Source organism: Oryzias latipes, chromosome 21, assembly GCF_002234675.1.
Source record: "Oryzias latipes chromosome 21, ASM223467v1".
NCBI classification, from domain to species: domain Eukaryota; kingdom Metazoa; phylum Chordata; class Actinopteri; order Beloniformes; family Adrianichthyidae; genus Oryzias; species Oryzias latipes.
The window spans coordinates 11,569,823-11,597,755 of NC_019879.2; the positions used below are offsets into that span (position 1 = coordinate 11,569,823).

The 27,933-nt window shown below is 39.2% G+C and overlaps 1 protein-coding gene across 6 annotated transcripts in view; it reads right to left on the reverse strand.

The window, feature by feature from the left end:
* Positions 1–27,933, reverse strand: part of LOC101165925 (diacylglycerol kinase eta) — a 95,423-nt gene that overhangs the window by 6,422 nt on the left and 61,068 nt on the right. For 3 of the 6 annotated variants that reach the window (XM_004081627.4, XM_023950500.1, XM_020713229.2), the window contains 21 exons: positions 26,292–26,394; positions 21,171–21,333; positions 20,746–20,854; positions 20,411–20,632; positions 20,143–20,234; positions 18,082–18,181; positions 17,683–17,983; positions 17,413–17,544; positions 16,024–16,158; positions 15,804–15,921; positions 14,240–14,350; positions 14,005–14,101; positions 9,468–9,575; positions 8,636–8,749; positions 8,426–8,560; positions 8,180–8,340; positions 7,984–8,089; positions 7,819–7,911; positions 7,593–7,712; positions 4,875–4,980; positions 4,111–4,241 (listed from right to left, as the gene is read on the reverse strand). In XM_004081627.4, coding sequence (XP_004081675.2) covers positions 4,111–4,241; positions 4,875–4,980; positions 7,593–7,712; positions 7,819–7,911; positions 7,984–8,089; positions 8,180–8,340; positions 8,426–8,560; positions 8,636–8,749; positions 9,468–9,575; positions 14,005–14,101; positions 14,240–14,350; positions 15,804–15,921; positions 16,024–16,158; positions 17,413–17,544; positions 17,683–17,983; positions 18,082–18,181; positions 20,143–20,234; positions 20,411–20,632; positions 20,746–20,854; positions 21,171–21,333; positions 26,292–26,394 — 2,757 coding nt within the window. Of the gene's footprint in view, positions 1–4,110; positions 4,242–4,874; positions 5,003–7,592; positions 7,713–7,818; positions 7,912–7,983; positions 8,090–8,179; positions 8,341–8,425; positions 8,561–8,635; positions 8,750–9,467; positions 9,576–14,004; positions 14,102–14,239; positions 14,351–15,803; positions 15,922–16,023; positions 16,159–17,412; positions 17,545–17,682; positions 17,984–18,081; positions 18,182–20,142; positions 20,235–20,410; positions 20,633–20,745; positions 20,855–21,170; positions 21,334–26,291; positions 26,395–27,933 lie in introns of all 6 variants that reach the window. The other 3 variants (XM_023950498.1, XM_023950501.1, XM_023950499.1) reach the window with 3 other exon arrangements.

The window sequence follows — 27,933 nt, forward strand, 5'->3', positions numbered from 1 at the left end:
ATTTTTTGTTGAAATGCTTAAACTACGGCCCCCAAAATGTTGTTATTAAATCCCAATAAGACAGCAATTCTCTCTTCTGGCGATAGATTTGATCTGTAGAGGGGCAAAAAAGTATTTAGTCAGCAACCAATTGTGCAAATTCTCCTACTTAAAAAGATGAGAGAGGCCTGTAATTGTCATCATAGGTATACCTCAACCATGAGAGACAAAATGAGAATAAAAATCCAGAAAAAATCTGTCTGATCTTTAAAGAATTTATTTGTAAATTATGGTGGAAAATAAGTATTTGGTCAATAACAAAAGTTCAACTCACTACTTTGTTATATACTATTTGCTGGCAATGACAGCAGTCAAATGTTTTCTGTAAGTCTTCACAAGGATTTCACAAACTGTTGCTGGTATTTTGGCCCATTCCTCCATGCAGGTCTTCTCTAGAGCAGTGATGTTTTAGGGCTGTCGCTGGGCAACACAGACTTTTAACTCCCTCGACAGACTTTCTGTGAGGTTGAGATCTGGAGACTGGCTAAGACCCTCTAGGACCTTGAAATGCTTCTAACGAAACCACTCCTTCGTTACTCTAGCACATTTAATCTTTAGTGCACTTAACTAATGGAAAGGTTTTCAGTCTAAATCTGACAATTCTTTCCTTTACATGGATCAGTCGTTCTGGTCCCTTTGCTGAAAAACAGCCCCAAACCACATTCTTTACTAAAGGTATGGTGTTCTCTGGATGGAACTCAGCTTCCTCCTTCAAACATGATGAGTAGAGTTCTTACCAAAAAGTTCTATTTTGGTTTCATCTGATCATATGACAGTCTCCAAATCCTCTTTTGCTTTAGCAGGGGAACACATCTGCAGGAGTAGGGTCCCTGATGGTAAAGTGTGTAACTGATGGTAGTAACCTGTGTTACTTTGGTCCCAGCTCTCTGCAGGTCATTCACTAGGTCCCCTGTGTGGTTCTAGGATTTTTGCTCACTGTTCTTGTGATCATTTTCACCTCATGGGGTGAGATCTTGCGGGGAGCTCCAGATGGAAGGAGATTATCAGTGGTCTTGTGTGTCTGTCATTTCCACTTGATTTCTTCACACCAAGCTGCTAATCTATTGCAGATTCAGTCCTTCTAGCCTGGTGTTGGTAAACAATTTGACTTCTGGTGTCATTTCAGAGCTCTTTGGTCTAGGCCATAGTGGATTTTAGAGTACGTCTCTTTGTTGACAGGTATATTTTATATAGATAACAAGTTCAAACAGGTGCCATTAAAACAGGTAATGTGTGGAGGACAGATGATCCTCTCACAGAAGAAGTTACAGGTTTGTGAGAGCCAGAAATCTTGTTTGTTTGTAGGTGACCAAATACTTATTTTCTACCAAAAATTACAAATAAATTCTTTAAAAATCAGACAATGAAACATATTTGAGGTATAACTATGGTGAAAATTACAGGCGTCTCTCATCTTTTTAAGAGGGAGTACTTGAAAAATTGGTGACTGACTAAATATATAAACCGAAACTGGTCTTAACTGAATTTGCTGAGATTCAGATTGCAAATGTGTTATACCCAGGAAATGGCCAATTCCAGAATTTTATGTGACAACTATTAGGAAAGAAAGGCTGTAGAAATGGCTCGTGTCGCCACAGAAAGTGGAAATTGCACGGACTATTGAGCTTGTTCTCACAGTTACTGTCCACTTATAATAGACATGGTTTTAAGCACTCTAAGAAACAGCTATTTATTTTTGGAATATGCACTAGAAATAATGGTAATAATTAGTCATAATAGTTTTAAAACTGATCTTAAGAAGTCAACACAGTAGTTACTGTTTTCTTCTTTCTCTTTCGGCTTTTCCCATCAGGGGTCGCCACAGCGAATCATCCTTTTCCACCTCACTCTATCATGGACATCTTCTACCCTAACATTAGCCAACTTCATGTCCTCTGTTAAGACATCCATGTATCTCCTCTTTGGCCGTCCTCTTGCCCTCCTGCCAGGCAGCTCCATCTCCAACATCCTTCTACCAATATATCCACTATCCCTCCTCTGAACGTGTCCAAACCATCTCAGTCTGGCTTCTCTGACTTTGTCGCTAACACAGGCAACATGAGCCGTCCCTCTGATGTACTCGTTCCTTATCCTGTCTAACCTGGTCACTCCTAAGGAGAACCTCAACATCTTCATCTCCGCTACCTCCATCTCAGCCTGTTGTCTCTGTCTCACTGCTACCGTCTCTAACCCATAGAGCAGAGCTGGTCTCACCACTGTCTTGTACACCTTTCCTTTGAGTCTTGCTGGCACTCTTCTGTCACACAACACTCCTGACACTTTCCTCCAACCGCTCCAACCTGCCTGCACTCGCCTCCGTAGTTACTGTTTTGCCTTATCTATTTCTTTAAATATGCGAAGTGTTCACATTCACTATTCCAGTCAAAGTTGTAACATTTAACACTCATTCATAACCTGATTGGTAAAGGCAGGAACCAGACAATGAATTGGAGCAAATGGAGACAATAACTGTGCCTGACTGCATTTGTGACACTAAAACAAATGATATAACCCAATGCACCTCAACATCTCTCAGGACACCCAAGTCATTGTCTGTTCCCAGTGCTGTCTGATAATACTTTTGTTTTTTTAAATCTCTACATTAAGTGTTTCTTTGTTGTACAATGTGATGCTTTATTTGCCAGTAACAGCAGCAGATGTCAGGATCAATAACTTATTTGAGTATCGATAGGGTATCTACAGGAGGGTCACTGGAGCCTATCCCAGCTATCGTAGGATACACCTGAGACAGGATGTCAGTCCATGGCAGACCCACATACTTTTTAGAGAGTCACAACTCAATTTATTTCTCATTTTTTGTAGGAAGTGCATAAAGAAAATCCTCACATGCACATGGAAAACATGTCAACTCCACACGAAAAAGTCACGGCTGGGATTAATAACTGCTATATAGACAGTTCATGATGGAATTTTTGATTTTCAAAATAAAAACAGTCATTTTTGCAAAAAACCAAAACATGAAACCTTTTCTTTAATACACAATGAAAGATTATAATCTCACAATAGGGGTGGGATCAAATACATTCACTTCCTCTAACATCCTTTCCAGCAGCAAATCAAACTCTATTTGTCAATCAAAATACTTGATGAAGCTAATGTGTCTTATGTGTATGTATAACTGCAACATCTTTTTATGATTATGAGTAATTACACTTTTAAGAAGATGTCATCATATTCTTTCATCTTTGTTTATTTCCTTTATTTTCTAATCACTTTTTGATTCAGAATTTGTTTATTTCAAGCAATCAAAACAAAAATATAACTAAAGAAGAAAAACAATAGAAATATATATTTAAGCATTTAAACTTAGGATAATCAGGCAGAAATTGATTGGAAAATGAACACGTGCATATATCCACATACACATGTAAACAATTCAATTATAATGACTTAATTATAAAATGGAAATATTAGTATTTATCCATACAATACATGATACATTTAAACCATTAAATATTATTATATATATTAATTTATATGATATATCTATGTTTTGTAATTTTTGTATTACAAAACATAGATTTTTCCATTTTTCCTCAGTTTTAATGCTTGAAATAAGCCAATAAAAAGAATTAAAGAAATTTCTTTTGAGTTATCTTCATACAATATCACATTTACACATTTAATGTTTTGCCTATTAAATTTGTTACCACTAATACAACAAAAAATTAAGAAACAATTATTTTTAGTTTCCCGTGGACTGTCTGTGTATGTTGATGACTTCATGTTCAACTTCAAGTTAATTCAAGTGCAACATCAAATTTTGTTCATTTCCAGCCAACCTTTTTTTAAACTTTTGACCTTGAACCTTTTCTTTCATTCTGTACTGTAGAAGACTTCCCTGCCCTTTAGCAGTGTTAGAGAATATCACAGCTCAGTATTATCAAGAGACAGTCAGACAGTAGAAGCCAAGCAGAGCAATGCAGCACAGAGTGAGAGGGGGTAAAAACAAGGAGACATCCAACAAGCCCATAGACAGAGAAAAAAGCTGTGGGTTAACAGAGATAGTCCATACAAATTCACTCAGTGTCAACATGTGTGTGTTTGTACCTTCAGGTCTCTTCTCTCCAGGTGCAGCAGCTCAGAGCCACGAATGTCATGTCGACTGAAGATGTCTCTGTACTCCCCCAGACTCATCTGTTCCAGCCAGATGCCCACCTCCTCTGTGCTCCACCTCTCTACTACACACACGCATACCACACAACAACACACACAAAATAGAGCAGAAGGAGGCTCAGAGCGCCTCTGAGGCCCAGCACCCAACGCAACATTCCACACAGGTGGTTCAACTTCACCGATGGGCATTACTCAAGGTATAAGGTTGTGGGGGAAAGGAGGGAAAAGAAAGCAGGTGCAGCAACTAGCAGAGGAGGAAGAAGGAATAACACAAAAGCTCTGCGATCAGGAAAGTTTCATGCAATTCACTGAAACACAGTGAAGGCAGGCGCAGCAAGGAGGAAGTCTGCGTCAACCGCTGGAAGTTCTAGCTCATTCCACACCAGTTCAGATATCAATAGATGGATGAAGGTTCCATAATTCTATTCCAGGCCACGTTTTAACTACAAATCTGATGCTAATATTCTGCAACCAGTGCTATTTTAAAGAAAGATATCAGGAAAAACTAAAGAATGGCAGCACCTTCCTTAAGTTTCAAGTTTTTGCACATCAGAACACAAAGGTTTTTTGAAAATGATAATCGTGGTAATTGCTATTGTGCAAAAAAAAAAACCCCGCTTCAAATCTAAATTCCACTTTTCGAGTTTATTTGGGCCCTTATCAGCTCAATAATGAAGGAAAAGGGGGGCCAGCAATACCTGATTGAGGGCTGGTCCTCTTGGCTGCCTTCTCTTTCTTGAACTTGGGCACAATACGAAACACACTGCTGCGACTGTTCCTCTTTCCGTAACCAAGAGAGGGGTCCTGTCACATAAACACAGTGAACCTAAAGCCTTTCATTTAGCTATTCAATCCCCTTTACACAGACATTTTTGCATGCAATATAGTTGCGAAAAAATGGTGGAAATAATGGCCAACTTAAATGATCAAGTCAATGCAAGGTAAAGAAGAAGTAGAACAGGTTGTGAACACAGTATTCTGTTTTAGGATTAAAACCACTTTACTTTGACAGGAACACTGTAACCTTTACTTTTCATAAAAATTAGTGATGTTAAGCTCGAGCCTTTCGGCTCAACACAATCATTTGAAGCGGGAGTGTCCCTCCGATGTGTTTCAAACCTGGTTTTAAAGATCTACTCAGATCATCTTTTGATCTGTTATCAAAGCCTTCCCATATGGAAAGAAAATAGTCTCATCTGATTTGTGTGTGCATAATTCTTGATCTGTAAATTATACAATACATTTTGTGCGTAACTTTGTGTACTTGCACGCACACACACAAAACCGCATTTACACACAAATCGGATTTGAGACTCTTTTTACATAACCAAGATCCGTGTGTAAGTGATGCGTTTATCTGCTGCTAGAATGCTGGATCATCAGCGTTTTCTTATCAGCCGTTTTTATCTTAGATTGTGAATAGCTGGTGAATAGGTTTGTCCACTTTCTTAAACAGATATGCCCATTAGATAATATAAAAGTATATGCGTTTTTAAAACACTCTGAAGTTTTTCTATTCTCATCACTTTCTTGCGGCTGCGTTTTCCCTGCAGCACCTCTGCAAGCAGAGCGTGGGCAGAGTTGATCAGCTCTACTCCCGGCTCTCTGGGGCAAGCAGGCAGCACCAGGTCCTTCTCCACACCCAGGTCATAGGTCTGCTCGACCATCCGCTCTCTGGGTGTCGAGGAGGACCTCACTCTGTTCGCTCTCTGTCCGCGGAAGACCTCCGCAGCTGCCAGGACTTTACCTCATAGTTGAGGTATACCTATGATGAAAGTTACAGACCTTTTATCTTTTTAAGTGGGAGACCTTGCACAATTGTTGGCTGACTAAATACTTTTTTGCCCCACTGTAAGGTGCTCTGGATTACAGGTCTTTTTTTTTTTCAATTAAGGCTTTTAAGCGTGAAAAATACGGTAGTCTTTTAGGGGGGGAATTCGAATATAGCCCCTGTCTTTGTCAGATCAGAGTTTATAACATCATAGAGGACTCAAAATGGCCACCAAAACAGGAACGAGTGCTAGCAAACACATCCACCATAAGAAGATGTGCTGTTATTGAAATGATGTAGCTTTTCAACTGTGCACTAGATCTGCCTAAAATTTAAAGCTGTGGTAAATGCTAGCTAGCTACACGGAGAGATTACAAGAGCAGAGTAAAGCAGGGGACAGACAGTGCTCATCAGGAAGTTGAAATGACAGGAATGTGTATAGTAGACAAGTTGTTTTGTAAATGTCAGATTTTGCCATTCCTATCCAAAATGCTAATCAGAAATACCCAAATCCGGGCCTCGAGGTACAGTCTTTTCCAGAAACCCTGTCTTATTTGTTTCTGATTACCTGGATCACGTGTGTTTAGCCAGTAAGGAGCTTCAATGGCAGGTTGGTTGGAAAACATGCAGGACACCGGCCCTCAAGGCCTGGATTTGGGAACCCCTACCCTAATCCTATATTAAAGGCTGGAGAACATGATTTAATATTGAAAAACACCAGATCAAATCACTTCGGAGGTTTAACGTGGATCAGTAGTCCCAACTTTTTTTGGCACCACAGATCAGTTTAATGTCAAACAATAATTTTCTGGACTAGCCTTTATGGTGTGGCAGATAAACAATACCATAAAAAATTATGCAACCATTAACAAAAAGTGTTTTCTAAGTAAGATAACAAACATGAATCCAAAACGTGTGCAACTTTATTAGCAGCATCCTCGTAACATTAAAGAATTGCTTGCATTATTTGCAGAGTGAGCCCGCTGCACGGACATATCCATATTTCAGGTAGATCTCCTGCTTTTGTCTGTTAAATGCAGCTTTTTCTTTTTCTTTGAAACTGTGTCTCTTCTTCTGTTTCCCTATTGGCTCTTTTCTGCACAAAGAAACTTTCCAACAACCTTTTTGTTTTGTTTTTAAATTTTAGCTTAAATTACTTTAAATTACTTTAGCAGTAATTTATTAAGCCTAACTAGATGGAGTAGATCTATTTGCAAGTCAAGTGAGCAACTTGACATGCATCACACTTCATCACAAACAGAGGTAGTAGATAAAATCCGGTAGTTTCCAAAATAAGACATCCTTTGGAATCAGATAATAACTTAACGAAATGATGAAAGTTTTGTTTTTCTTACTTTATGGACCAGGAGACATTTTTCTGGACATCCTTTGAAGCTTAACAATTAAATTAGAATTAAAATTTGAATGTTTTATTTAATGACGCTAAAGTTTTGTTTAAAACTGTAAATTAAAGAGCACTGACAAAATTACAGGGGAATATTTTATAACTGTAACAACAATTTTCTTACACTTCCTTCCTTGTAGAAAAGCAAAGAACTAAATTAAAGTTATTAATGCGGGATGGTAACCTCTGAACACCCATCTGAAGTTGTTGGTATGTGTGTTTTCTTTCTATTGTTGTTACCTCTTCATCATTAGGCTGCAGGATGTAGTAAAGCCAGGGGACATCTCCCAGTTTTCCCAGTTCAACCTCCACACTCTGCAGAGCATTGGACAGCTGCTCTTCCTCTGGTGGGTCCAGTTGCTGCAAGAAGAAATAAAAAGTTGAGTTTACGTGAATAACGTAATGTAATGAAGTGTTTATAGCAGCATAGCATCAACATTATGAACACATTCATCTCTGAACTCACCAGGGAGACTCGACCCAGCAGAAGCGATTCAGTTTCGTTATGAAGCGCCTTGACAGTGCTGGACACTTCAATGGCTGTGTTCCTTGTCAGGCTCTGAAAGGGAACACAAGTGTTGTGCAGTCAATGACTTAGAACTTTTGCAATTGTTTGAAATTCCCAGCTCACCTCTGGAAACTTGGGGTGAGTTTTGTTGATAGCATGAGATGCAGCATTGACAGCGTGAGCGAGCTCCTGCTCTAAAAGCCCATTAGTCTTTGCAGCCTCACATATTCTGTGATTAAACAAAACAAGTAGAGTGGGCTTAATTTAAAATCTCAAAATTACTATAAGGTCAATGACCAGATTTTTCATTTTAGTTTACCTTGTGATGAGCTCTTCTGCAGCTCTGGCACAACTCTGCACCAGGGTGGCCTCTTCCTCTGTTGCCAGATCCACGGACTGCTGAGAGTAGAGGTGAGGCCTGAGAGGCGGCTTGTCATACTTCAGCTTGTCCTCCCATGACTTCAGTGTGTTCTCAAACGCCTGGGGAAAGATCACAGCCAATATTACAATTTATTTGTTTATTGTGTATTCTAAAATATACTTTATAATTTTAGATGCTCCTCACCCTGTCTCTGGTGAGCATCTGAGCTCTGTTCTTATGCTGTATCTTTATTACTCCAGGCGGCTGGACCCAGGCCTCACCATCCACCTGAATAGGAACGCCCTCATCACCGAGGATGGTGATCTTCACTGTTCGGCACTGATTCAGACAGAGGGTCACAACAGATTTCTGACAACATTTCTACCTTAAGTTTTAAGTACTAGATCTTCTCACCTGTGCAATGCGATGATGCTGCAGCTTGATGACTCTAGACATGGCCATCTGCATGCTCCCAAATACAGCCACCACCTCAAGGATCTTGTCATCAAAAGATGGAGCACAGAAGATCTACAAAAATAAATTATTTTTTTAAAATGCACGATTGATTCAGATTTAATTTGCACAGTGACTTAAATGCCTCCAGCTGAGTACAGCTTAAAGAGACAGACGGGTTGGTGCTTTGAAACTTTGGCAGTAGTCAAAGGTGGGTGCCTCAACAACCCTATCCATGAACAAAGACTAAACATCAAAACTTGGAGTATCGCCATGTAGTGGGAAGGAGCCTGAGTTTATGCGAAGGTCACCAGTCTGTTGAAGGGAGGCATGAACTTGTTAAAAGCAAGTAGATTGGTGAGGTTGCAACTTGACTTTAGCACAAAATCTGCACCTCACGTGTCAGCTGACAGATGTTAAGCAGCAGCTATTGAGTCTTGGGTGCTTATTGGAAGAACTATGACCCAAACAGTGCAGATATCACATCTCCAACCTACATTATTCCCATCTACTGGAAGGCATGCAGAGGACCATGGGAGTACCAGTTCTTAATATGCACACTTACTGCTAAGGTCTCACTTTCAACCTTTTAATATACTATATAATTGTTCAAACACAGTTTCACAAGAGAAGTTGACAAAGCTCCTATCCATTCATTAAGTAGGCAAAGATCTATATATTTTTCTCCTGAAGGAAACTGTGCTGTCTACAGAGGATTGAGCAAGGCACTAAAGTTATTTTAAAGTCAGAATGAAACGAATTGGCAAGGAAAAGACATTGTGGATTTACGTACATCATCCTCTTTGGTGCCTCCCCAGAAGTTCGTTCCACCTGCATAGCTGGGAATGTTTAACACTGCGATCCCCTGAAGACTGGGTAAGGGGATGTACTGACCATCACACTGGAGAAAAACACACAATGCCCATGATAAATACACTTTGCCGTTTCCTTTAATAAGGTTTCAGGACAGTTTATTTGGTGCATATTTTATATGTAGTTTCAAAGTGGAGAAAACTGAAAATATTCAAATCTATGGGACCTCAATGTGAAAAACAAAAAATGATGCGAGAACATAAAAAACAGAAGAGAACTGAACAAAAATGGATTTTGATGATATTTAAAGAATTTCAAAAAACTAAAACCATTGAAAATGTCTGAAAACATCATATTCCAAACCAACTGTTAGGCTGATATGTCTGCATGCATGTCTGCATGTACGGTACGTCTGCATGTACGGTACGTCTGCATGTACGTCTGCATGTACGGTACATCTGCATGTACGGTACGCCGCCCGCCGCCCGCCCGCCTCTCTGCCTGCACGTACGTTTGTATGTATATCTGTCTGTATGTCTGTATGTATGTATGAATAAATCTTTTAAAAATATAAACACAATGGCAGATTCTTTTTTTTTCAGTTCAATGACGAAGAATTCCAAATTTTTATGACGCCATCATACTTTTAATTTAAGTAAATGTACTAGAATGTAATATATAAAACATTTTAAAGCATTTATTCTGTGTTTTGTAATAGCATGCTCTTTCATTGCATCCTCCCTAATACGATTCAGTCACTATCCCTTTTTAGAAAGATTTAATCTTGGTAGTAATTCCAAGTCCCAATCCAGCTCCCACAGTTCTACTGGGCCCACACCACTTATCATCCACATTTACTCAACCTTCAGTTATCCAAATCTCTAATTCAAAATTCTAAAATCTAAACCTGTCAACTTAATCCACTTCCTATAGCTCTGGTCAAGGCTTCTCTCCACTCCCTGTCCCCTCTTCTTACCAACATTATTCACTTTAAAAATTCTGGATCAGACCTCTCCAACCTCACTCATTTCCGCCCCCATCTCTGATCTCCCATTCATCTTAAAAGTCTTGAAAAAAACTATTGCAGCAAAACTTCAAACACCTTTCTAGTTAAAATTTGAATGAACGGTTCCAGTCTGGCTTCCGTCCCCTTCACAGCACAGAAACGGCTAAAATCTCCAGCGTTCTCCTCCTTACTGGTCTTCTTTCCATCCTCCTCTGCCTTTGACATAATCTCTCATACCATCTTCCTAGAAAGACACTCTACCATCTTTATTACAAACATACCCCTCAACTTGTTCCATTCACATCTACCACGCTCTACTCAGTTTATTAAGCTACTTAGATAAATCATTTAGTTCCCGCCCCAACGGCTGTGCCCCAGGGATCTGTTCTGGGGCTCATTCTATTTATACATTCCCTTTTACCCCTTGGTCATTTTTTCCCCTGAACACAACGTTCACGTTTACTGTTGTACAGATAACACCCATCTCTACATAGCTACTAAACCCGATTCCTCTCTTCCACCCACTGGGTGACATCCTTGACAGCACCTTCTTCTTCACATCTTCCACTGTTTTCGTACTTCCCTAAATCCTTCTTCCATACCTTCCTAGTCCACAGCCTCATCACCTCCTGCCAGGATTACTGCAATTCTAATACAGTTTGCAATATCTAGGTGTAGGTATTGTCATGGTTTGAGTTTTTGTTGTGTCTTGTTTTTCGTTTTAGTTCTTGTTCTGTCTTGTTTGGTTCTGTTTCCTGTTTTATTTTGAAAGGTTTCCTGTCTTGTCATAATTCTTGAGTTTTACTTCCTTTGGTCCCCATCTGCCCTGATCGTTTTCACCTGTATCTTGTCTGCCCTGTCTGTATTTAAGTCTTGTCTCTGCCTTCCTCCTGTGCTGGTCCATTAGCCTTTGTCTCGGTGTTCACGTCTTCATGCCATGTTCCTTGTTTCATGCCACGCCACAGTGAGTTTTTGTTTTTGGTTGTGTCATCCTGCTCTGCAGCGTCTTTTGTTTTGTATTAAACCCTCTAGTCCCTGATCCTCGTGCCTCCGCCTCTGCATCTGGGTCCTACCGGCTCTCGAGCCTCCCCCCTCACGCCGTGACAGGTATGATGCTATTGTTTTGTCTGATCATGCCCCCCCTTTTAATGGACATAAAATTTAGCACCCTAGACTAAAAACGTCCACCATGGTGGCTTAATGTTCGTTTATTGGCCAAATAAAATTGTGTCAGTTTTGTCTCTGGGCAGATTGAATTCTTCTTAAGTACCAACCGAACTCCAGGGGTTCGGTTGGTACTGGGATTCCCAGAGGAGAATTATCAGAAAGATTTTCACTCAAAGCAAAGTTTTTTCAGATATTTATAAGCTTGCAGTTTTGTTAATAGTACTTTCCCTTCATTTCCTTATTTATCTGAAACCTCGACCATAGATTCTTTGCTTTTGCCTTCTTCTACTTTGTAAGGGTCCATTTCACTCATTTACAGTCAAATATCAGCTATCCGGTCAAAAACTCTGGATACTATAAGGGCTCTTTGGGAAGATGACGTAGGTGAAACTCTCTCTGACAATGTTTGGTCTCAGATTCTGATGAGAGTACACAAGTCTTCAATATGCGCAAGACACGATCTTATGCAGTGCAAACTAGTCCATCTTGTTTATTTTACAAAATTCCGTTTATCTAAAATGTTCCCTAATAATTCTCCAGCATGCGATAGATGCCACCAATGTCCAGGAAACCTTATTCATACGTTCTGGCTTTGCCCCAAACTCCTGGGCTATTGTACTGAAGTTTTTTCAGTGATATCACGCGTTATTGACAGGAACGTGAGCCCAAACCCTCTGAGTGCGTTATCTGGGATTTCTACAGGGCCACCTTCCCTATCAAAATCTCAAAGGGACTCCCTCGCCTTTATGCCTCTTCTTTTTTTTTTTTTTTTTTTTTTTTTTTTGCCTCTTGCCTCTTCTTGCAAGGAGAGTAATTTTGTTAGAGTGGAAATCACCACACTCCCCATCATCTTCGCAGTGGCTCAAGGATTTTCTGTACACCCTCAAGTTGGCAAAGATAAGAATGACATTTAATGGTTCCTTTTATAAATTTGAACAAAGGTGGCGTCCATTATTCCAAACAGTACAGCAACGATACAATTCTATTCTTTTCCAGACTAAATCACTTGTTCTGGGGGCCCCCTTTTGTCTGATTTTATCTCATGGATATGTTTACTTTTTGCTAATTTTGATCTACTCTTCTGAGAAATCTGGGCATGTGTTAAGTTACAATTGTTGAAACCTATTATTTTTCTAAAGCTTTATTAGAGAGGGTTGGTGCAGTTTTGTGTGTCTCCTTTTCTTGTTTGTTCTGTTTTATTGTTTGTTTTTGTTTTGTTTTTTCAGCTCTTTTATTAAATTAAAAAAAGATTGTGCAAAAGTACCTTTATTTCAACTGGTATCTGCGATTTGATGGAGATTTTGTACAATTTCTGCATAAAGTTTGTTCAGGTTGTACTGGAATGTAATTGCGTATGTCAGTGTAAAAGCTGTACATATGACAATAAAAGTTTCTGATTATGATTCTTAAAACAATTAAAGTTTGGAAAAGAAAAAAAATACAGTTTGCAGAGTTCAACTGGTTCAAAACTCAGCCGCCTATATTATAACACAAACACCGTCCATCCAACACATCACACCTGTTGTACTGCAGCTCCATTGGGTCCGCATTACACAACAGATTATGTACAAAATAAATTGACTCATTAGATCTGTGTGTGCGTTATTCTTGATTTGTAACTTAAATACACACAAATTTACGCACAAAATGTATCGTTACAAGTTACAAACCAAGTATTATGTACACACAAATCTGACGTTACACACTTACATGCAGTTACAGTCTATTATAGAAATACTTGTCATGATCTTGAAATCTATAAATCATCCTCCCCTTCCTAACCTATCAGACTTTGTTCATGTTGCTACACCCACCTGTTCCCCACTGCTCTCCTCGTTTATGGGGGAGCAGATCATTCATCCGCTCTGCCCCCCAGCTCTGAAACTCCCTTCCCCCTGCCCTCCGATACTTTTACTCCCTAAATTCATTAACAAGCTAGAAACCCACCTTTTCTGACTTGCATACACTGTGCTAACTTCAATGCTCCAGCCTATTATATAACTGTATATTGTTAACTATAATTTTACTGCTACTGTGTTTTAACTGTGTCCCTAAATTTTGTACTGTGACCTTGGGTTCAGAGAAAGGCGCCAAAGAAATAAAATTGATTTTTATAATAATCGTTAAGAATATTGGGACAGCTATAAAGATTAATATAGTTCCTTCTAGCCGTTTTTCTGTTATCCACTCTTATCCACTACACATGTAATGATGCCATGACATTTACAAAAAGGACTAGATAATGAAGAAGAGTGGTCGCAATATATAGATAGGTTCAGTTGACATTTTTCTTGCGGCAGTGTGTTATTTGACACTTTATTTTGTTTCGTTTATTTATTTTTACCTCTAGCTGGACCTTCTGTTCCAGATTCTTATATGTTCTTTGTAGAAGCTCCTTTGTGCCCAAAACACCATACCACATCATGTTTTTGGTTCGACTCCTGTAAAAAAAAAGAGCAAGATGTGTGAAAAACATAGACCTTTCAGATTATTCTACACTAGGTGAAAATTTGTGTTCTTTTCACAGCTCAGTGTAAAAATACCCTGAAAAAATAGACACCAAGAAAACTGGGCCTCACCTGCATTTTTCTGGATGCTCTTCACGTTTGTTGTTGAACTCCAATGAGATCTTTGCATCCAGGCCAATGCCAAAGTAGTTGTTCATGACACACTTCTCCATGTAGCCTTCTCTGCATGGAGAAACAGCCAAAGATGCAAAACTGTTGACAGGTTTATGAAATTTTGAGAGAAATCTGGGTGTGAATCCTGAGTCTGGAAAGCATATTTTTTTGGTAAGGAAAACTTATGAAAGATCCACTCTGATGAAAATCGTGTTTTTTTTTTGTTTTTAACATGCTCTTGTGGAATTTTCCTGGTAATAGCAGACATATAGAAAGAAAATTTCTCCGCATTTCTTTATTCAAATTGTTGTGAATCAGCAGCAGACAAAAAACATGTAGTTTGAAAAAGATTGTATTTGTTACTTGGAAAATATGCTGGGAGGGCCACAAGCTCCCTGCTCCAAGCTCTTAACCACAGTCCCGCCCACAACTCAGAGGTGAATTTCTAATAAACTACTTCAGCTCTGCAGAAACTATGTCCTAGAAAACAACACAGGTTCTTTTACTTCAGCTAAAAATAATCGTTAGTAAAAGACAGCTGGGAACACTTTATAATAGATCAAAAGATAATCGGAGTGGGACTTTATGAACAAATAAAAACCTATTCTCTCCTCAAAATGAGGATCTATGCTTACTAACTCATATCGTTTTGCTTATTTAGCATTTCCATGGTGCTCACATGCACTCAACAACAATCTGCTACAAAACCAGCTAATACCATGTGTGGTTAGGGACAATTTTTTTTGTTGACTAACAACAATAGAGGTGCTGGTTTATCATTTTTTGCATTTAGGTTTTTGAAATATTTTACTCAACTTCCTAGACTCAGAAACAATCAAACTCAAGATAAAAGAAAGAAAATACCGGTAATTTAAATCTGCAGATAAATGAAGTCTTTACACAGTTAAAAACTGACAAACAACAAAAGTGTTTTAAGGATAATATAAAGGAGTCAGACGACATGAAAAAAGAGGCAAGAAATTTCACAAGGAGAAATATTAAACTATTTTTGAGTCTCTTGAATTAAAATTCCTGCAGCTTGAAGTTGCAAAGTTAGATGCATGTTCCATCCAAAAATAAATTGTCTACTTTTTCTAAAATCAAATTATCCGATTACAAGCGATCATTCAAGGTTTGCGTCACAAGGAGGGTTGGTCTACCTTCCCTCCTACCACCTCTTCCAAATAGTGCACATCTCATTAAATGTGCAGAGTGAAGACAAAAAGAACTGTTTTAAGCTCAGAGACACTGCAAAAGATAAAATGATGCAAAAACATTCATTGTATGTGTCAGTAGAAGATTTAAACCACTTTATAATATCTTAACTACTGCTTTTCATCAAAACCACGTTTTATTTGCTCAGGATTTATGGGCATTTAGTTCCAAAAGCAATTTGATTCCAATTCAAAACAATCCTATCCAGGATAATGAGAGAATTTAAAGTTGATTTCATATTTTTTAGAAAATATAGATGGTTTTTCTGACAAAGACAAAGGTCCAGTAAATGAAGAGCAGTTCTTACAGAGCGTCAAGGTCAGGGTCGATGAAGGATGTTGCACCAAAGGGGTCAATGTTAGCCAGCAGCATCTTGCTAATGATGGAGCTGCCAGCAATAGAGGCAGCCAGCCCTGCTCTCAAGCCTGAACACACAAAATGGATTTGTATAAAATCCTGAGCAGCAATGCAGAATATTTGCTTTTTGAAGACAGCAAGGCTTTACTCGAGTACAGGTTTGTGATTACCTGGGCAGATAATCCGCGTGTTAAGCACGGGAAGATTCTCCTTACTGGTGGTGAAGGGAGTGATGGTGAAAGAGCTGTAGGACTGGGTACTGCAGTTTACCCTTCTTTCTGTTGGAGAGCAGGGACTCCTGGCAGCTAGAAGTACATAGAAAAATCCTCAGGTCAGATAAACACAGACATATTTTTAATGTGATGGCTTTTAAAATAATGCCATTAGAGGTGTAATACATTTAACCCTTAGTGGTCTCTAAACTCCCAGGTGTGTTTGCCAATCACATCATTCATTTACAATGATGTTCCCAATGACACTGATCTGCCTTTAAAATATATTTTATTCAAAAGGTTTCAAAATGGTTGTTATCTTTGAAAAGATAAACAGTTATGGTATATAATTGTGATGCCACTTATCCTTTAAAAAATGCTTTTGGTAATCCTTTGAAAATACAATCCTTTAAATACATTTTACACACAGTTTTGGGCTCATCTTTACTTTGTTTTTGGATTCATCCTTTGTTTTAATCTTTATACTTTTGAAGTTTGATCTCAAGTTTTGTAGTAACAAAATGACATTTACTACTGAGAATTCAGATTTATTTTGGTACAGTTTCAGGTTCATGTGGAATTAATGATCTAAAAAGATCTTTGGGAAAAAAGAAGCTGGGATTGGAAGCTAAAAGTGTGGTTATCAAACATTTTCCCACGAAACATGTTTCCAAGGTAAAGCAAAATTGTAAAGTAAAGTAAGTAAATGATTAACTCTATACCAAATTTCTATTCAAATAAAAACGTCTTGGCCTGACTTTTAAAACACTCAACAGAGTTGATCCGACAAAGGGAGGTCATTCTGAAGACAAGGAGCAACGGGCAAGGCCTCCCCTGGTAATATATTTTGGGGAGATTTGTCAAAGCTTTTGGTTTGAAGACCTCAGAGCTAAAGAATAGGGGATTAAAAGATCATCAATGTAAGCAGGAGTTCGTCCATGCAAGGCTCTATAAACTAGACTTAAAATTTAACTTTAACTGCGAGCCAAAGTAAAAAGGATAGTAATGGAGTTATGTATGCTCAAAGTAAAAGAACTACAAGAAAACTTAGAAAAGCCCCAGACCACTAAGGGTTAATAAAGCTGTTTTCCTCAATTAGACAATAATAACTCAGCAAGCAACAACCAAAATGTTGTTACTAAAACAGATTTACTACGATGCTGAAGAAGAAAGAAAAGAAGAAAAAAATAAAAGGAACTTCTACGAACGTTGATTAAAATGATAGAAATTTGGGGGGAAAAAAGTATTAATAGACTTAACAGTTCTTTATAAACTTTTACAATAAGCAATGTTAGGCCATGTAAACACTGCATCAGAGGAGAAGTGGGCGTGGCAACAGAAACTCACATGACACTGCTTCCAGCTCCTTGGTGTCCTCCTCTTTCTCGCTGTCTCTGTTCTCCTCCTCGCTGTCCTTTTGAAACTCTAGGGGAGATGGCAGCTCTGTATCCTCTGTGAGGGCATTCTGCTCATCCACCACTAAAGCAGGAAAGGGTGATGGGAGACAGATGACTTTACTTTCTGCATGAATAAATGTCACATTCTTTGCATATTTCTTTTTTTTTACATTCTTCAACATATTTTCTGCATTTAGATGAGTTTCTTTTCCCGATATACCTCTGACAGCTTGCTCAATGATCTGCCGGACAGCTTTCTTCAAACTGTTGGCCCTCAGCATCAGTTGCTCCCTGCTTTTATAGAGCTGAAGTGGGGGTTCTCTATGGTCACCTCCCTTCTCCGTCTCCTCCTCCTCCAGCTTTTCCTTTAGCTCAGTAAAGCTCTCCTCACTGGCCTCCTCCTCTTCATCCTGTTCCTCCTCGACAATAGGAGGAGTGGCGAGGGATGGCAGGGACAGAGGCTTTGAGTCGGAGTCCAGAGTCTGCAGGAGAGACTCCAGCTTCTCATTCAGGATGGCACACTGGCAGGAAACACAGGGACACACAGTAACAGCAGCACTCTCAATAATGAAATACAAGTTTGGTCTTTAAACATACATGAAGGAATTTTCAGACTTACTTTGACTGACATCGAGTCACAGTCATCCGTATTTTCCGCCCTTTCCTCATAAGCTTTGCCCACTTTGGTAACCATCTCTTTCACTGTTTCACACAAAATCCTAAAAAAAAAAAAAAGTAAATTTTTATTTTACATTTTTTCCACTTTTCCACAAAAATCCTCAGTTTTGTTTGCTTCATTTTACACACCACATTCAAACATTCCCTTCACAAACAGTAAAAATGCCATCAGCCGTGATAACTGGATTGAATTAGAATTTCAAAAATGTAGTAAGCTAAAAAAAGGTGTCAGTCTGAACTGTGCAAATTTAATCAGACTGAAGCAAAAAGTGAATTGAAGGAGACTGAAAAAAGGATTGAGTTCAATTCTATTAAGCATTTCTATGAGATTACAGTATGATTTAAGTTGAACTGAATTAAACTGGATTGTATGTAGTTCTGTGGAATGAACTTCAGGTAGAGCCTGGAGTCTGCATCTGGTGACCTGCAGGTTTACACACACCTCTACTGTTGTCTCTACAAACTCCTGCTTTTACACTGCTCTATGCCAGGAAAACCTGTGCGCCTCTAACCCTGAAAATGTGAATTATTATTTTATCAAGAGAAATTAGGATTTACAGTGTTTTTGTGAGGACCAATGGCTTTTTTTGACTTTTTTTGTGATTCCTGTTTCAGATTGTTGCTCTGCAGACGAGTGACTTGTTTTTTTTTAATGGATCGTCTCTAGGCTGTTGCTACCGGCCTGCTTCTGTGTTAAGGAAATTGCTGGCGCTACCTAAGGAATAGGTAAGTCTGAGGAATAACTCAGACTGGAATAGTCAGTCTGAGTTATTCTCTGTAGCCACTAAAGTCTCCAGCCACTCAAACAATACAAGTATTACATTTTCAAATGCCCAATTTATTTGTTCCTATTGTATGACAACTATAGTTAGAACGGTTTCTATTTGGTATGGCTTTGGAATGGTGTCCTTTTTGGGCAGAATCTGTTCTTGTCTGTTCCACTTCCTGTTTGGTGGGACCCAGGATTTAGAGCTTCTGCTGACTTTTCTGATTGACAGAAGCTGGTGTTGCCTTGTTGTATTGACTCAAATGCTCTGATGTGTTGCAGAAGCTCCAATGTAGTAGTGCAGTGCAGGCAGTGGAGCCTAGTCCTGTCTAAACTTAACAAGTTCAAGGTGGTCTCCATCCATTACCACTGTGTGCGGTTGCTACTCCTCTGGTGTTGAGCCTTTGTGTTGTAGGAAACCCCTTTTTCCAAAAGTACTGTTCAGCGGTGTTCATTGAGGTTTACTAAAAGTGTACACTTTTTACACAATTTTAGAAAATCTTTATGACAATAATGCCAATTGTTTTTTGTCTGCAACTGTGATATTGTGTTTATCACACAATAGATCTGTTTATGAAACATAATTCCAAAGATATTCATATATTAATAGTTGCTACTGGGAGAACCTGGCAATGCAGATATCAAGCATTTGTTAACCTGGCTTTAACCCTATTAAAAGTTAGACTTGTGACTACATGTTAATAGTCATGGGAAAAACAAGACATTCACAGTAATTAAAACACCAGCTGGTTTAAAATGAAAGCGGCTTCTAGAAATGTAGGTTTGCATTCACTTTGACAAACAGCAAGAATGGACTTTCCCTCTTACGCCAGTATTGTATGAAGACACGCTATATGATTCCAACTCGTTGTGTTTATTGATAAAAGCATAGGAGATAATATTTAAATCTGTCTTATGATTAAAACCCAATTTATTGCAATTTTTAAAAATACATTTGAATGTTTTAAGGCTTTAATGAGCCCATGTGGTCTGCATTTACTAACAAGTGAGCTTTTACAGTAAAAGGGTCTAATGATTATCTCTACAATTGTAAACTTCTACAGCATAAAAAGATGTGGGGGGACCCTGGATGAATGGTAATGGGGCTGTAAAGCAACTTGGATGGTGGAAAAGCGCATCGTAAGTGGACGCCATTCAGCATCTCTCCACAGAAATTGGTTATTTTCTGTCTAGTTTCTGGTTTTTGGTCAGGGTTGCCATGTCAAGAAAACTTACTTGGCAGATGAGATGGCCACGGAGTGCCGTTGTGAGTTGAGGATCTTTGTGAGAAGAGCAGCTACTGAATCTTCATAAGCTGATATGTGAAACTACGGGAAAAAAAACACAAAATCTTAGAAAAAGAACAGAGAAGATAAGATATTTGTTGTGAGTAAATTCTCTGCATGCTGTCAAGCTTCTCACTTCCGACCACTTCTACCTGTCTAGAAGCCCTCATGAGTTGGATTGTGTTTGCTAAAGGGGATCTGATGACTCCTGTGAGTACCTGGCAGCCGTCGGCTCCCTCAGGCATGGTGGGGCAGTGGTGTTTGGGTGGGATCTTGATCTCATAAGTCATGATACTCCAGCGGTCCAGCATCTTGGTGCTGGCCCTCTCTAGCTTTTCCAGGATCTGGGGTAGCTGGGTGTCATCATCACATGACGGACCCCAGCCTAAAACTCGTGCCAGATCATTGCCTGTTCCCAGGGGTAACACTCCCAGCTGGCACTGAAAGGTTAAAGGAAGAAGTTGGAAGTAAGCGAGGGGAAGATTTTTTGTTTCTGACGACTAGTGATCAGAAAAGTAGGCAAAGAAATCTGTAATCCAATACTAAGCTCTACCTGTTTGTGTAGATTTAATTTGTCAATCTCTGAGAGGACCCATCCCACGCTGCCGTCACCTCCACACACCAGAATACGGAAGTTGTCAAACTTCTGAAACAATCGCAGTCTGCGAAAGAAATCATTTTAAATGTTTTAAAAGTTTCTTTAAAATGTAGACATGCAGTGTCTTAACAGTGAGGTGTTTCGACTTTATACACTATGGATCAGAGGTGCCCAACTCCAGGTTGTGAGGGTTGATGTCCAATATCTTTTCTCTTGCAGCTTTTTAATGGCAAAAACGTGGCTGGTCAAAGTAATCAGCAGCAGGTAGATCAAGGATAAATGGAAAACAACTGGACCCCCACAAGGACTGGGATTGGGCAGCCCTGCCGCAGACCAATAATCAGCACGTAGACTATTGGAGTTCTGATCAGATTCATTACCCCAGGTGTGGCCCACCATTAACCAGGTCAAAGACTTGAGCTGGGTTAAGGAGCTGCTTGAAGCGGCGAAGGAATTTTACCCCCTGGTTGTCACCACTTTTGGAGTTAACAAAGACCAGAAGAGGACTGGCACATGATGGAGGACAGGTGGCTTTCCAGAAACCTAAGAACACACGGAAATATCAGTGAAAGTTTTCAATTACCAAACACAACATGGAGACAACACAGAGAACCGCTGGATGTTTAAAACCTTGTTACCCTTTTAAGCAACATTTTCACATGATGTGCCGGCCGTTGGTCTTGCTTTTTGGTATTTAAAAAGAAGTTAGTTACGCTTTTAGAGTATAAAAAGACAGTGTTCAAAGCAGATCTCCCACTATCCCACCAGGGGCTGTAAAATTTCAGTCATTAAGGGGTAAAAAGTGTTCCTAGTGGTCTTTTAATTATGATTTTTAGCCAAAATAAAAAAAAAAACTGTCATTTTAGAGGACATAGTTTCTGGGGAGTGACAGTTCATCAGAAAGTTGCCTCTTTGTTGTGGGCGAGACTGTTGGCGTGACAGTAAATCTCCGCTGATATCCCATCATCCCTTTGTTTACACTCCCTCTAGCTAGCTTACAGCCCCTCACACCCCCAATCTAACATGAGGGGTGCAACAAAATTGATGAACAATATTGGAACTATCCAGCCATACAATTTAGAGCTAGATGTGAGCTCAGAAGAGGAAAACAAAGATGTACATGGATCTATTTGTCTGCAAAAGAAGGCGTAAAAATGGAGCGGAGCAGGGAGCTTGTGGCTTATAGCTTCTACATTGTACAGCTGCATGCTTTTTCATTTTTTTATCTGCTCCTTATTCACCACAATTTGAATAAAGAAATACTCCAATGCATTTCTAATCTTATTTTTTTCTATATATGTCCTCCATCATGAGAAAAATGGGAAGAACATGTTAAAATGACCAAAAACACAATTTTTAATGGAGGTCTTTAAGGATAAGTCATCTACCCATCTCTGCTTGCCATTTCTTTATATTTAGGTCTTTATATGTTTGACAAGTTTTTGTAGATACAATACCGATCCTATGGCTTTTATGAATTACATTCTATTTAAGAGCACTCCATCTAGATTTTTTAAAAACCTTTTTCATATAATATTTAATGTCACACTGCAGCTGTGGATATAAGTAAACACAAAGGGGTTTTAAAGATTTTAAAATGAAGCCCTGAAAACATATCCTTTTCTTTTGCAGGGTTGGTTTTTCTTTTTCGTGCACAATCCTTATTCTGCTATTTATTCTACTAAATCCTATGCACAAAACTACAGCTCTGTAATTGAGAGTGTGCACGTCACCCAGACATTATTAATAGTTTCATTCTAATTCCATAGATTACTGTCTGTTAATTACCTGTATAAAAACAGAGCAATTTCTTTCTTGAGTACTTTTCCAGGAATCTTAGGATGAATGATGACATAGGTACTAGACCTGCATACAAACATTCATCTGCAGTAAGAGATCATGGTCTTTGAAAAAGTACACCCCTCACCTGGTAACTGATTTATTAAAATAAAATCCCAAATTGAATATTGAACCAATAAATTAGACATGTCTAATGTATGTTTTACTGTGCTTCAACAAAGAATATATAACCCAGCTACACAGCAGTTTTTATATAAATAGGTATGCTAAGTACATTTTTTCCTGGTTGATTTCTAATTATATGAAAGTAACTGGGTTTTACTTATATAGTTACAGTCAGGACCATAAATATTTGGACAGAGACACGTTCTCCCTCATTTTGTTTTTGTACATTACCACAGTGAATTTTAAATAAAACAACTCAGATGCCATAGAAGTGCAGACTTTCAGCTTTTATTCCATTGCTTGAGCAAAAAGATTACATAAAAATGTGAAAAACGAAAGCATTTTTTAAACACAATCCCCTCATTTCATGGGCTGGTAAGTAATTGGACAATTGACTTCCATGCTATTGCATGAGCAGGTGTGGGCAATTCCCTTGTTCTGTCATTATGAGTGAAGCAGATAAAAGGCCTGGAGCTGATTATTTGTGCTTCATTTAGAAGATTTTGCTGTGAACAGACAACATGCAGTCAAAGGAGCTCTCTATGCAGGTGAAAGGAGCCATTATTAAGCTGAGAAAACAGAAAAAAAACATGCAAGAAATTGCTGCAGTAATAGGAGTGGATAAATCAACAGTGTGGTACATCCTGAGAAAGAAAGAAAGCACTGGTGAACTCAGCAACGCAAAAAGACCTGGACGTCCACGGAAGACAACAGTGGTGGATGATCTCAGAATCATTTCCATGGTGAAGAGGAACCCGTTCACAACAGCCAACCAAGTGAACAACACTCTCCAGGAGGTAGGCGTATCAATATCTAAGTCTATCATAAAAAGAAGACTGCATGAAAGTAGATACAGAGGGTACACTGCAAGATGCAAGCCACTCATAAGCCTCAAGAATAGGAAGGCTAGATTGCACTTTGCTAAAAAGAATCTAAAAAAGCCAGCACAGTTCTGGAAAAACCTTCTTTGGACAGATGAAACCAAAATCAACCTCTACCAGAATGATGGCAAGAGAAAAGTATGAAGAAGCTCATGATCCAAAGCACACTACATCATCAGTAAAACACTGTGGAGGCAGTGTGATAGCCTGGGCGTGCATGGCTGCTAGTGGCACTGGGACACTAGTGTTTATTGATGATGTGACACAGGACAGAAGCAGCCCAATGAATTCTGAGGTGTTCAGAGAATACAAGCGGCTGAAATGAGCTTCCTCCGTAGGGTGGCTGGGTGCTCCCTTAGAGATAGGGTGAGAAGCTCGGCCACCCGCGGAGAGCTCGGAGTAGAACCGCTTCTCCTCCACATTGAAAGGAGCCAGTTAAGGTGGCTCGGGCATCTAGTCCGGATGCCTCCTGGACGCCTCCCTGGAGAGGTGTTCCGGGCATGTCCCACTGGGCGGAGGCCCCGGGGAAGACCCAGGACACGCTGGAGAGACTTCGTCTCTCGGCTGGCCTGGGAACGCCTCGGGGTTCCCCCACAGGAGCTGGAGGAAGTGGCTGGGGCGAGGGAAGTCTAGACATCTCTGCTTAGACTGCTGCCCCCGCGACCCGGTCCCGGATAAGCGGAGGAAGATAGATGGATGGATGGATGGTGTTCAGAGACATACTGTCTGCGCAGATCCAACTGAATGCAGCCAAACTGATTGGGCGGCGTTTCATAATACAGATGGAAAACGACCCAAAACATAAAGCCAAAGCAACTCAGGAGTTTGTTAAAGCAAATAAGTGGAATATTCTTGAATGGCCAAGTCAGTCACCTGATCTTAACCCAATTGAGCAGCATTTCACTTGTTGAAGACTAAACTTCAGACAGAAAGGCCCATAAACAAACAGCAACAGAAAGCCGCTGCAGTAAAGGCCTGGCAGAGCATTAAGAAGGAGAAAACCCAGCATCTGGTGATGTCCATGAGTTCAAGACTTCAGGCTGTCATTGCTAACGAAGGGTTTTCAACCAAATATTAGTAATAACCATTTTGTTGTCAGTTATTTCAATTGTCCATTTACTTACCAGCCCATGAAATGAAGGGATTGTGTTTAAAAAATGCTTTCGTTTTTCCCATTTTTTGCAATCTTTTTGTTCAACCCATGGAATAAAATCTGAAAGTCTGCACTTCAATGGCATCTGAGTTGTTTTATTTAAAATTCACTGTGGTAGTGTACAGAAACAAAATTCTGTCCTAATATTTATGGTCCTGACTGTAACTTACAGTTAGGGGTGTGACGATAACCGCATCACCGCACTTTTTTATTTAAGTTTTTTTTTTTTTTTTGAAAGTTCAGCATGTGGTGCATGATTGGAACTATAATAAACACATTAAACACATTCATCTTTGCTGATAATTTACTTTTTCTGCTAGTCCTGTGTTCAGACTTCAAGGGTTTCTGGGGGAAACCTTTTATTAATGTTCTCCTTCACTCCCTGCGCAGCGCCTCTCACTTCCTCTTAGAGCTGCATGCGGCACGTGGCTCACTCTACTTACACACATGCATGCGGTTTTAGAAGCACACACACATCCTTATTCTATAACTGAGGTTTCTGTATTGCGAGGAAATACGAAAAATTTACTGCGTACTAATTATTCCTTTCCATTGTATTCATTTCCATTACAAGCTGCGTGTGTTCTTGAGTGGGCAACACGGCTGCCCGCCGGAGGATTTTGTGTTGGGGGGTGGGGGGTTTATTACTGTTCTCCTTCACTCTGTAACACCAAACACGAATGTGCACAGTTAGATTTCCATGACTATCACTACATGTTTTGTTTGGGAACAATTTTGTGTGTGTGTATGTTTGTGTGTGTGTGTGGGGGGTGTTAAACACAACACTGCGCCCCCTGCTGGTTCATCGACGCGGTGATCAAAAATCCCACACCGTCACAGCTCTACTTACAGTATATTATGACATTGAGCCATATTGTTCACAAAGATATATAAAGTTGTAAAAGCAAGAATTTATTCTCTATAACTGTATTCTTGAATTTGGTGTAAAAACAATATAATCCCATTATGTTGCTATCACAGTAACATGTCTGGATGTTCAGTAGTGTGTAAAAATGTGCGTATTCTTTACATTAATCTGTTGAGCTAAAGATAAAAGAGGTTACTAACTTTCCTGCTTTTATTTTGAACTGCAACTGCTGGTGCTTAAAATCATCCTTCTTTAAGTTGTCAATGGTACAGTGGTCAACCTTTGATTAGAAATTTGCAGGTTCAATTCCCACCTTGGGAGCTTTTTAGTCAAAGTGTCCTTGGGAAAGATATTGACATTGGTGGTAGCATGTTGGCACCAGTGTTTGGCAGTGAAGTGTGTGAATGTGTGTGTTCATGGATGGATGGGACTGTGACTCTAAGGTGCTTCAGGCCTGCCTTTAAGGAAGGTAGTGAAGTGCTATATAAGTATACACCATTTACATTTTGCTGTCAATGCAGATTCAAAAACTTTTTCCCAACTTCTTGGGTAGTTGAGTCATTTCTCAAACAACTTGTCTCAAGTCTTTTTAACCCAAAGTCATGTATTACAGTGTGATGTGTGTGTTGCCTACCGTCTGAATCTATGCTGTTAAGAGCCGTTGGGGGAATGATAGAAACTTTGCATTGACCTAGAGGACACTTGCGAGGGTACACGTCCATGCAAGCTGTGTGTACCTTGAAGAAACAAAGGGAAAAAATTAGTCATGTGAAATACTTGATATATTATTTTCCATCTCTAAGGCTTTATTGATATAAATGCAACAATTAATATGGTTTCCATTAGATCTAAGATTAAGCAAAAGAGCTTTAAATTCACATTACACAATATTTTAATTAAAGACAACCCTAAATGCTTCTTTATCAATTCAGATTGGAAGCAGTAGGTACATTCATTGCATTAAATGGGCTCAATGAATAGTTAAAGTGCAGATACAGAGATGGGGGCTTGAACATGAGTTGCACTTATGATTAATACATATAAGACTTGAATTTAGGCGAGAAATGGTAAATGTGAACAGTTTTTTATTTTATTTTCAAATTGTGAGGAATATTCCACTGCAGATATTTCTTATTTTCAGTGCAGTAGATGTCAAGACTCTTTTTTTTTTGGTCCATCTTGTTTCCTGTCCACTAATCCAGCTGATGTTTTTCACGTGTGTCAAGCTCCATCTGTGTCTTCACTGTTACGAGTTCATAGAAGGTCCTTTGAACATTCCAGCCAAGTATCAAGTCAAATTCTCATGTTTTTCAACCTTGTTTCTGACCAAACTAAGTCTTTGCTTCTGGCTCTGTTTATATCCAACTCCTAAGTTTTGTCAAGCATAGGTACGATTCATTTATCATTGCTCCTTCTCTACTCTAAATAAATGACCTATTCTACTCACTTTCTGGTGTATTCTGCCAGCCAGTCAAATTTAATTTGTTTCTGTCCAAGTTCAGGCCTGTAGAGGTTAATTCTCCTTACTCAGTTCTTCTAATCTTCCATTTCTTTTCAGTCTCCAGTCGCTGAGAAAACCCTACATTTCACAGCTGCTGCAGCATGCACTGCTCCACTACATCCAAGCTTTCATTCAAACTTTTAACTTCCTGAATCTGTCTGGGTTGTACATCCTCAATTCACTAAAGTAGATACATTTTAATGGCCTTCCTATTGCTGTTTTCAACACATGTTTACCTGCACCTAAAAAATGACAGAGGAAAACTAAAACAGGCATTAGACTTGGAATTATGCCTTCTGAAAGTTTTAACTTAAGATTGGATCCAGCTGTAGGGTGTACATTTTAAAATAAGTAATTATGGGATGTCATTGGTCTATTTCTGCTGTAACTAAACTGTCTGGAGTCATGAAGCAAATCATCAACTTGAGGTTTACGCTGAAAGCAGAACCACAGCTATGCAGGTTGTCCTGTTACTTAACATATCAAAAAAGCTCTACTCGGATGGCTCACCGCCATCCGATACCTGGAACTAAAACATCTCCACTACAGATTTAGATTATTTCAGCTTCAGCCAAATTCTACCAATTTACCAAATGATGGAAAAGTGTTCACCTTTCTAGCTACTTGACCAACAATTTTCCTAGAGTATTGAAACAACTCATTGAAGGGGTCACAAACAACCACAACAAACAAATAGGCACAACTTGATTCAATTAAAGTCAGGGTTTATGACTACCATGAAGAAGAGTACTCGAATAAGAGCTGTGTGGCAGAG